Below are 12059 nucleotides of genomic sequence, written 5' to 3' on the forward strand. Positions count from 1 at the left end.
GCAGGGGGAGAGCGTCCAATAATAGAGACTGTACAGGGGGAGAGCGTCCAATAATAGAGACTGTACAGGGGGAGCGTTCAATAATAGAGACTGTACAGGGGGAGCGTTCAATAATAGAGACTGTACAGGGGGAGCGTTCAATAATAGAGACTGTACAGGGAGAGAGCGTTCAATAATAGAGACTGTACAGGGGGAGCGTTCAATAATAGAGACTGTACAGGGGGAGAGCGTCCGATAATAGAGACTGTACAGGGGGAGAGCGTCCGATAATAGAGACTGTACAGGGGGAGAGCGTCCGATAATAGAGACTGTACAGGGAGAGCGTCCAATAATAGAGACTGTACAGGGAGAGAGCGTCCGATAATAGAGACTGTACAGGGAGAGAGCGTCCAATAATAGAGACTGTACAGGGAGAGAGCGTCCAATAATAGAGACTGTGCAGGGGGAGAGCGTCCAATAATAGAGACTGTACAGGGAGAGAGCGTCCAATAATAGAGACTGTGCAGGGGGAGAGCGTCCAATAATAGAGACTGTACAGGGAGAGAGCGTCCAATAATAGAGACTGTACAGGGGGAGAGCGTCCAATAATAGAGACTGTACAGGGAGAGAGCGTCCAATAATAGAGACTGTACAGGGGGAGAGCGTCCAATAATAGAGACTGTACAGGGGGAGCGTTCAATAATAGAGACTGTACAGGGAGAGAGCGTCCAATAATAGAGACTGTACAGGGGGAGCGTTCAATAATAGAGACTGTACAGGGGGAGCGTTCAATAATAGAGACTGTACAGGGAGAGAGCGTCCAATAATAGAGACTGTACAGGGGGAGCGTCCAATAATAGAGACTGTACAGGGGGAGCGTTCAATAATAGAGACTGTACAGGGGGAGCGTCCAATAATAGAGACTGTACAGGGAGAGAGCGTCCGATAATAGAGACTGTACAGGGAGAGCGTCCAATAATAGAGACTGTATAGGGAGAGAGCGTCCAATAATAGAGACTGTACAGGGAGAGAGCGTCCAATAATAGAGACTGTACAGGGAGAGCGTCCAATAATAGAGACTGTACAGGGAGAGCGTCCAATAATAGAGACTGTACAGGGGCAATGTCTATTGTTCTCTGGTATCAGCCAGTACATGTTACACAGATAGTGTGAGGCAGCAGGGGGCACTCTCTATTGTTCTCTGGTATCAGCCAGTGGTATCAGCCAGTACAGGTTACACAGATAGTGTGAGGCAGCAGGGGACACTGTTGCTTTCTGGTATCAGCCAGTAGAGGCTGACAGCTGTGATATTCTATAGGCCAGGCCCCCTTTATCCTGCGTGACTTTAGGCTGAGGGCCCCTTTAAGCGGCTTCCCCGCCGGTCACGTGACTCCGCAGCTGCCGCACAGGAAACGCTCTGCTCGCTGCACTGATACAAAGTATCACAGCTGGGGTCACGTGACGCGCGGGGCGGAGCTCTGAAGTGCGGCTGACGTGTGGCCCCGCCCCCGTGTAGTGGCTCCGGGTTGCGGGATGCAGGGTGCGGAGCGCAGAGCCCGGGATCCGGGGGGAAAAACCGCCTGGAAAACGCACATAATCCGGCAGCTGCGGCACCGCGACCACGCACAGCTCGTCTTCCAGGAGCTCATCCAGTCCTGTGAGTACCGGGAGCGCGTGCGCAGTATAACTTCTCAGGATTGCTCAGTATCACTGCTCGGTGTCGGGCAGGATTGCTCAGTATCACTGCTCGGTGTCGGGCAGGATTGCTCAGTATCACTGCTCGGTGTCGGGCAGGATTGCTCAGTATCACTGCTCGGTGTCGGGCAGGATTGCTCAGTATCACTGCTCGGTGTCGGGCAGGATTGCTCAGTATCACTGCTCGGTGTCGGGCAGGATTGCTCAGTATCACTGCTCGGTGTCGGGCAGGATTGCTCAGTATCACTGCTCGGTGTCGGGCAGGATTGCTCAGTATCACTGCTCGGTGTCGGGCAGGGTTGCTCAGTATCACTGCTCGGTGTCGGGCAGGATTGCTCAGTATCACTGCTCGGTGTCGGGCAGGATTGCTCAGTATCACTGCTCGGTGTCGGGCAGGATTGCTCAGTATCACTGCTCGGTGTCGGGCAGGATTGCTCAGTATCACTGCTCGGTGTCGGGCAGGATTGCTCAGTATCACTGCTCGGTGTCGGGCAGGATTGCTCAGTATCACTGCTCGGTGTCGGGCAGGATTGCTCAGTATCACTGCTCGGTGTGAGGAGGATTGCTCAGTATCACTGCTCGGTGTCGGGCAGGATTGCTCAGTATCACTGCTCGGTGTCGGGCAGGATTGCTCAGTATCACTGCTCGGTGTCGGGCAGGATTGCTCAGTATCACTGCTCGGTGTCGGGCAGGATTGCTCAGTATCACTGCTCGGTGTCGGGCAGGATTGCTCAGTATCACTGCTCGGTGTCGGGCAGGATTGCTCAGTATCACTGCTCGGTGTCGGGCAGGATTGCTCAGTATCACTGCTCGGTGTCGGGCAGGATTGCTCAGTATCACTGCTCGGTGTCGGGCAGGGTTGCTCAGTATCACTGCTCGGTGTCGGGCAGGATTGCTCAGTATCACTGCTCGGTGTCGGGCAGGGTTGCTCAGTATCACTGCTCGGTGTGAGGAGGATTGCTCAGTATCACTGCTCGGTGTCGGGCAGGATTGCTCAGTATCACTGCTCGGTGTCGGGGAGGATTGCTCAGTATCACTGCTCGGTGTCGGGGAGGATTGCTCAGTATCACTGCTCGGTGTCGGGCAGGGTTGCTCAGTATCACTGCTCGGTGTGAGGAGGATTGCTCAGTATCACTGCTCGGTGTCGGGCAGGATTGCTCAGTATCACTGCTCGGTGTCGGGCAGGGTTGCTCAGTATCACTGCTCGGTGTCGGGCAGGATTGCTCAGTATCACTGCTCGGTGTCGGGCAGGGTTGCTCAGTATCACTGCTCGGTGTGAGGAGGATTGCTCAGTATCACTGCTCGGTGTCGGGCAGGATTGCTCAGTATCACTGCTCGGTGTCGGGGAGGATTGCTCAGTATCACTGCTCGGTGTCGGGGAGGATTGCTCAGTATCACTGCTCGGTGTCGGGCAGGGTTGCTCAGTATCACTGCTCGGTGTGAGGAGGATTGCTCAGTATCACTGCTCGGTGTCGGGCAGGATTGCTCAGTATAACGTCCCAGTGTTGGAGAGGATTGCTCAGTGACTGTCTCCCACCTATAGGGGGCGCCTCTATCTTCTGCCTCACACAGCTCCCTGTTGCCCCTGGCGACCAATCACTGCGCTGCTTTCAGTTCAGATAATGTTCCTGAAAAGTGAAAGCTGGGCTCTGATTGGTCTGAGTTGTTGCTATGGACAACAGGGACAGTGTTGATGCTGACTCTTTTCTGCATGCAAATAAAGGGGAGGAGACAAAGTAATGAGGAGGCGGAGTATTCATAAGAAAAAAGACAGGACAGGACTGATCGCTTTGCTGCATAAGCGGCTACTGAAGGACTACAGGTCCCAGCATGCACAGGCGGCTACTGTAGGACTACAGGTCTCAGCATGCACGGGCGGCTACTGTAGGACTACAGGTCCCAGCATGCACGGGCGGCTACTGTAGGACTACAGGTCTCAGCATGCACGGGCGGCTACAGTAGGACTACAGGTCTCAGCATGCACAGGAGGCTACTGAAGGACTACAGGTCCCAGCATGCACAGGCGGCTACTGTAGGACTACAGGTCCCAGCATGCACTGGCGGCTACTGTAGGACTACAGGTCCCAGCATGCACTGGCGGCTACTGTAGGACTACAGGTCCCAGCATGCACAGGAGGCTACTGAAGGACTACAGGTCCCAGCATGCACGGGCGGCTACTGTAGGACTACAGGTCCCAGCATGCACGGGCGGCTACTGTAGGACTACATGTCCCAGCATGCACGGGCGGCTACTGAAGGACTACAGGTCCCAGCATGCACGGGAGGCTACTGAAGGACTACAGGTCCCAGCATGCACGGGCGGCTACTGTAGGACTACAGGTCCCAGCATGCACGGGCGGCTACTGTAGGACTACAGGTCCCAGCATGCACGGGAGGCTACTGAAGGACTACAGGTCCCAGCATGCACGGGAGGCTACTGTAGGACTACAGGTCCCAGCATGCACGGGCGGCTACTGTAGGACTACAGGTCCCAGCATGCACGGGCGGCTACTGTAGGACTACAGGTCCCAGCATGCACGGACGGCTACTGTAGGACTACAGGTCCCAGCATGCACGGGCGGCTACTGTAGGACTACAGGTCCCAGCATGCACGGGCGGCTACTGTAGGACTACAGGTCTCAGCATGCACGGGCGGCTACAGTAGGACTACAGGTCCCAGCATGCACGGGCGGCTACTGTAGGACTACAGGTCCCAGCATGCACGGGCGGCTACTGTAGGACTACAGGTCCCAGCATGCACGGACGGCTACTGTAGGACTACAGGTCCCAGCATGCACGGGCGGCTACTGTAGGACTACAGGTCCCAGCATGCACGGGTGGCTACTGTAGGACTACAGGTCCCAGCATGCACGGGCGGCTACTGTAGGACTACAGGTCCCAGCATGCACGGGTGGCTACTGTAGGACTACAGGTCCCAGCATGCACGGGTGGCTACTGTAGGACTACAGGTCCCAGCATGCACAGGTGTTCATCCTACTGCAGGGTGTTGTCTCCTGTGTGGATACATCTGGGCTGTATCGGCCTCCAGGCTTGAGCTGTAGGGGTTAATGGGCCCCTGCCCACCCGGGGGCCACCCTGTGCCCAGTGACCTGCAGGGACCCTCATTAGTCAGCGGCTGCCATGTGCTGCCAGGAAGAGGAAGCTGCCGGCTGGATGAAGTCACTCTTAAAGGGATAGCGCACCTTCATGTAAAGCTACTGCTCCCTGTTATCAACCATTAAAGCCATCTGGGGCTGGGGACGGACCCTATAAAGGATGGGGGGCTGGTGACCCTATAAAGGATGGGGGGGCTGGTGACCCTATAAAGGGCGGGGCTGGTGACCCTATAAAGGATGGGGGGCTGGTGACCCTATAAAGGGCGGGGCTGGTGACCCTATAAAGGATGGGGGGCTGGTGACCCTATAAAGGGCGGGGCTGGTGACCCTATAAAGGATGGGGGGCTGGTGACCCTATAAAGGGCGGGGCTGGTGACCCTATAAAGGATGGGGGGCTGGTGACCCTATAAAGGATGGGGGGGGCTTGTGACCCTATAAAGGATGGGGGGCTGGTGACCCTATAAAGGATGGGGGGCTGGTGACCCTATAAAGGGCGGGGCTGGTGACCCTATAAAGGATGGGGGGCTGGTGACCCTATAAAGGATGGGGGGCTGGTGACCCTATAAAGGATGGGGGGCTGGTGACCCTATAAAGGATGGGGGCTGGTGACCCTATAAAGGATGGGGGGCTGGTGACCCACAGGTGTTATGTGCATAGACTAGATGGACCAGGTGGTCTTCTATGTTACTATGGAGCCCCCCGCCATTTACACTGTGCTGCAGAGGAGAGCGCCCCCCAGTGTGGAGGATGACAGGACTGTGGGGAATCTCACACTGTGCTGTAATACAGGAGAACACGGCCACCTGTGAGGGGGGAAGGGGGGGGAGGGTGTAAAGACCCCGGCCCCTCCGCAGGAGCCCCCAAAGGTCACATACACACAGATCCCGTCACTGTCACCTCCAGAGCTGCACTCACTATTCTGCTGTTACCTCATATCTCATCCTCCAGAGCTGCACTCACTATTCTGCTCTTACGTCATGTCTCATCCTCCAGAGCTGCACTCACTATTCTGCTCTTACGTCATGTCTCATCCTCCAGAGCTGCACTCACTATTCTGCTGTTACATTATGTCTCATCCTCCAGAGCTGCACTCACTATTCTGCTGTTACCTCATATCTCATCCTCCAGAGCTGCACTCACTATTCTGCTCTTACGTCATGTCTCATCCTCCAGAGCTGCACTCACTATTCTGCTCTTACATCATGTCTCATCCTCCAGAGCTGCACTCACTATTCTGCTCTTACATCATGTCTCATCCTCCAGAGCTGCACTCACTATTCTGCTGTTACCTCATATCTCATCCTCCACAGCTGCACTCACTATTCTGCTCTTACGTCATGTCTCATCCTCCAGAGCTGCACTCACTATTCTGCTGTTTCCCTGCTTTGCACCAGACGCTCCCGATCACTCATACGAGGCAGCAGAATGTGGAATGCAGCTCTGAATGTGCCTGAAGAGGAAATGGGCATGCTGAGAGTTGTAGTGTCCCAAAGGCTCATATATTATACCAGAAACCTTAGCCCATCCTGTGTGATACTGGCCCACTGTATCTAAGCCCATCATTTGTGATACTGGCCCGCTGTATCTAAGCCCATCATTTGTGATACTGGCCCGCTGTATCTAAGCCCATCCTGTGTGATACTGAGCTGCTGGGTATGTGCAGTCTGTGGTTGATCAGATTACTTGTAATTCAATAATAAGCAGCTACTGGTGGTCCCCCCCCCCCCCCGACCCCGTGACCCCCGTATATCCGGCGTCTGTGGGGCCCATCAGCTGGCGGACGCTTCTTCTGATAGTAATGTCAGTAATAGAGGAAGAGAAGCGCCCCCCCCCCCTGTATATATACATGCCCCCACTATTACAGCCCCCTGTATATATACATGCCCCCACTATTACAGCGCCCCCTGTATATATACATGCCCCCACTATTACAGCCCCCTGTATATATACATGGCCCCACTATTACAGCCCCTGTATTATACATGCCCCCCACTATTACAGCCCCCTGTATATATACATGCCCCACTATTACAGCCCCCTGTATATATACATGCCCCCACTATTACAGCCCCCCCTGTATATATACATGCCCCCACTATTACAGCCCCCCCTGTATATATACATGCCCCCACTATTACAAGCCCCCTGTATATATACATTCCCCCACTATTACAGCCCCCTGTATATATACATGCCCCCACTATTACAGCCCCCCTGTATATATACATGCCCCCACTATTACAGCCCCCTGTATATATACATGCCCCCCACTATTACAGCCCCCCTGTATAATATACATCGCCCCACTATTACAGCCCCCCTGTATATATACATTCCCCACTATTACAGCCCCCTGTATATATACATGCCCCACTATTACAGCCCCCTGTATATATACATGCCCCCACTATTACAGCCCCCCCTGTATATATACATGCCCCCACTATTACAGCCCCCTGTATATATACATGCCCCCACTATTACAGCCCCCTGTATATATACATGCCCCCACTATTACAGCCCCCTGTATATATACATGCCCCCACTATTACAGCCCCCTGTATATATACATGCCCCCACTATTACAGCCCCCTGTATATATACATGCCCCCACTATTACAGCCCCCTGTATATATACATGCCCCCACTATTACAGCCCCCTGTATATATACATGCCCCCACTATAATAGCGCCTCCTGTATATATACATGCCCCCACTATTACAGCCCCCTGTATATATACATGGCCCCACTATTACAGCCCCCTCTGTATATATACATGGCCCCCACTATTACAGCCCCCCCTGTATATATACATGGCCCCCACTATTACTGCCCCCCTGTATATATACATGGCCCCCACTATTACTGCCCCCCCTGTATATATACATGCCCCCACTATTACAGCCCCCTGTATATGTACATGGCCCCCACTATTACAAGCCCCCCCTGTATATATACATGCCCCCACTATTACAGCCCCCCCTGTATATATACATGCCCCCACTATTACAGCCTCCCCTGTATATATACATGCCCCCACTATTACAGCCCCCTGTATATATACATGCCCCCACTATTACAGCCCCCTGTATATATACATGCCCCCACTATTACAGCCCCCTGTATATATACATGCCCCCACTATTACAGCCCCCCCTGTATATATACATGCCCCCACTATTACAGCCCCCTGTATATATACATGCCCCCACTATTACAGCGCCCCCTGTATATATACATGCCCCCACTATTACAGCCCCCTGTATATATACATGCCCCCACTATTACAGCCCCCCTGTATATATACATGCTCCCACTATTACAGCCCCCTGTATATATACATGCCCCCACTATTACAGCCCCCCCTGTATATATACATGCCCCCACTATTACAGCGCCCTGTATATATACATGCCCCCACTATTACAGCCCCCCTGTATATATACATGCCCCCACTATTACAGCCCTCTGTATATATACATGCCCCCACTATTACAGCCCCCTGTATATATACATGCCCCCACTATTACAGCCCCCTGTATATATACATGCCCCCACTATTACAGCCTCCCCTGTATATATACATGCCCCTACTATTACAGCGCCCCCTGTATATATACATGCCCCCACTATTACAGCCCCCTGTATATATATACATGCCCCCACTATTACAGCCCCCTGTATATATACATGCCCCCACTATTACAGCCCCCTGTATATATACATGCCCCCACTATTACAGCCCCCTGTATATATACATGCCCCCACTATTACAGCCCCCTGTATATATACATGCCCCCACTATTACAGCCCCCCCTGTATATATACATGCCCCCACTATTACAGCCCCCTGTATATATACATGCCCCCACTATTACAGCACCCCCTGTATATATATATACATGCCCCCACTATTACAGCCCCCTGTATATATACATGCCCCCACTAATACAGCCCCCCTGTATATATACATGCCCCACTATTACAGCCCCCTGTATATATACATGCCCCCACTATTACAGCCCCCTGTATATATACATGCCCCCACTATTACAGCCCCCTGTATATATACATGCCCCCACTATTACAGCCCTCTGTATATATACATGCCCCCACTATTACAGCCCCCCCTGTATATATACATGCCCCCACTATTACAGCCCCCTGTGAATATACATGCCCCCACTATTACAGCCCCCTGTCTATATACATGCCCCCACTATTACAGCCCCCTGTATATATACATGCCCCACTATTACAGCCCCCTGTATATATACATGCCCCCACTATTACAGCCCCCTGTATATATACATGCCCCCACTATAATAGCGCCCCCTGTATATATACATGCCCCCACTATAATAGCGCCCCCTGTATATATACATGCCCCCACTATTACAGCCCCCTGTATATATACATGCCCCCACTATTACAGCGCCCCCTGTATATATACATGCCCCCACTATTACAGCGCCCCCTGTATATATACATGCCCCCACTATTACAGCCCCCTGTATATATACATGGCCCCACTATTACAGCCTCCCTGTATATATACAGTGCCCCCACTATTACAGCCCCCTGTATATATACATGCCCCCACTATTACAGCGCCCCCTGTATATATACATGCCCCCACTATTACAGCGCCCCCTGTATATATACATGCCCCCACTATTACAGCCCCCTGTATATATACATGCCCCCACTATTAAAGCCCCCTGTAGTATATACATGCCCCACTATTACAGCCCCTGTATATATACATGCCCCCACTATTACAGCCCCCTGTATATATACATGCCCCCACTATTACAGCGCCCTGTATATATACATGGCCCCACTATTACAGCCCCCTGTATATATACATGCCCCCACTATTACAGCCCCCTGTATATATACATGGCCCCACTATTACAGCGCCCCCTGTATATATACATGCCCCACTATTACAGCCCCCTGTATATATACATGCCCCCACTATTACAGCCCCCCTGTATATATACATGCCCCCACTATTACAGCCCCTGTATATATACATGCCCCCACTATTACAGCCCCCCTGTATATATACATGCCCCACTATTACAGCCCCCTGTATATATACATGCCCCCACTATTACAGCCCCCTGTATATATACATGGCCCCACTATTACAGCGCCCCCTGTATATATATACATGCCCCCACTATTACAGCACCCCCTGTATATATATACATGCCCCCACTATTACAGCCCCCTGTATATATACATGCCCCCACTATTACAGCCCCCTGTTATATATACATGCCCCCACTATTACAGCGCCCCCTTATAATATATACATGCCCCCACTATTACAGGCACCCCCCTTGTATATATATACATGCCCCCACTTATTACAGCCCCCTGTATATATACATGCCCCACTATTACAGCCCCTGTATATATACATGCCCCCACTATTACAGCCCCCCCCTGTATATATACATGCCCCCCACTATTACAGCCCCCCTGTATATATACATGCCCCCACTATTACAGCCCCCTGTATATATACATGCCCCCACTATTACCGCCCCCCCCTGTATATATACATGCCCCCACTATTACAAGCGCCCCCGGTCTTTTTTCTGTATATATACATGCCCCACTATTACAGCCCCCTGTATATATACATGCCCCCACTATTACAAGCCCCCTGTATATATACATGGCCCCACTAGTCAGCCCCCTGTATATATATACATGCCCCCACTATTACAGCACCCCTGTATATATATTACATGCCACCACTATTACAGCCCCCTGTATATATACATTGCCCCCACTATTACAGCGCCCCCTGTATATATATACATGCCCCCACTATTACAGCGCCCCCTGTATATATATACATGCCCCCACTATTACAGCACCCCCTGTATATATACATGGCCCCACTATTACAGCCCCCTGTATATATACATGGCCCCACTATTACAGCCCCCTGTATATATACATGGCCCCACTATTACAGCCCCCTGTATATATACATGCCCCCACTATTACAGCCCCCCCTGTATATATACATGCCCCCACTATTACAGCCTCCCCTGTATATATACATGCCCCTACTATTACAGCCCCCTGTATATATACATGCCCCCACTATTACAGCCTCCCCTGTATATATACATGCCCCCACTATTACAGCCCCCTGTATATATACATGCCCCCACTATTACAGACCCCTGTATATATACATGCCCCCACTATTACAGCCCCCCCTGTATATATACATGCCCCCACTATTACAGCGCCCCCTGTATATATACATGCCCCCACTATTACAGCGCCCCCTGTATATATACATGGCCCCCACTATTACAGCGCCCCCTGTATATATACATGCCCCCACTATTACAGCCCCCTGTATATATACATGCCCCCACTATTACAGCCCTCTGTATATATACATGCCCCACTATTACAGCGCCCCCTGTATATATACATGCCCCACTATTACAGCGCCCCCTGTATATATACATGGCCCCACTATTACAGCCCCCTGTATATATACATGCCCCCACTATTACAGCGCCCCCTGTATATATACATGGCCCCACTATTACAGCGCCCCCTGTATATATACATGCCCCCACTATTACAGCCCCCTGTATATATACATGGCCCCCACTATTACAGCCCCCCTGTATATATACATGCCCCCACTATTACAGCCCCCTGTATATATACATGGCCCCCACTATTACAGCCCCCCTGTATATATACATGGCCCCACTATACAGCCCCCTGTATATATACATGGCCCCACTATTACAGCGCCCCCTGTATATATACATGTCCCCCACTATTACAGCGCCCCCTGTATATATACATGCCCCCACTATTACAGCCCCCTGTATATATACATGGCCCCACTATTACAGCGCCCCCTGTATATATACATGCCCCCACTATTACAGCCCCCCCTGTATATATACATGGCCCCACTATTACAGCGCCCCCTGTATATATACATGCCCCCACTATTACAGCCCCCTGTATATATACATGCCCCCACTATTACAGCCCCCCTGTATATATACATGGCCCCACTATTACAGCCCCCTGTATATATACATGCCCCCACTATTACAGCCCCCTGTATATATACATGCCCCCACTATTACAGCCCCCTGTATATATACATGCCCCCACTATTACAGCCCCCCCTGTATATATACATTCCCCCACTATTACAGCCCCCTGTATATATACATGCCCCCACTATTACAGCCCCCTG

At 51.8% G+C, this 12059-nt stretch overlaps 1 protein-coding gene across 2 annotated transcripts in view; it reads left to right on the forward strand.

Moving 5' to 3' along the window:
* Positions 1 to 1442: 1442 nt before the first annotated feature.
* Positions 1443 to 12059, forward strand: part of ATG16L2 (autophagy related 16 like 2) — a 47470-nt gene continuing 36853 nt past the window's right edge. The window contains exon 1 of one of the 2 annotated variants that reach the window (XM_069969465.1): positions 1443 to 1636. In XM_069969465.1, the coding sequence (XP_069825566.1) occupies positions 1513 to 1636 (124 nt within the window). In that variant the 5' untranslated portion in view covers positions 1443 to 1512. The remainder of the gene's footprint in view (positions 1637 to 12059) is intronic. The other variant, XM_069969464.1, reaches the window with a different exon arrangement.

This window comes from Dendropsophus ebraccatus, chromosome 5, assembly GCF_027789765.1.
Source record: "Dendropsophus ebraccatus isolate aDenEbr1 chromosome 5, aDenEbr1.pat, whole genome shotgun sequence".
NCBI classification, from domain to species: domain Eukaryota; kingdom Metazoa; phylum Chordata; class Amphibia; order Anura; family Hylidae; genus Dendropsophus; species Dendropsophus ebraccatus.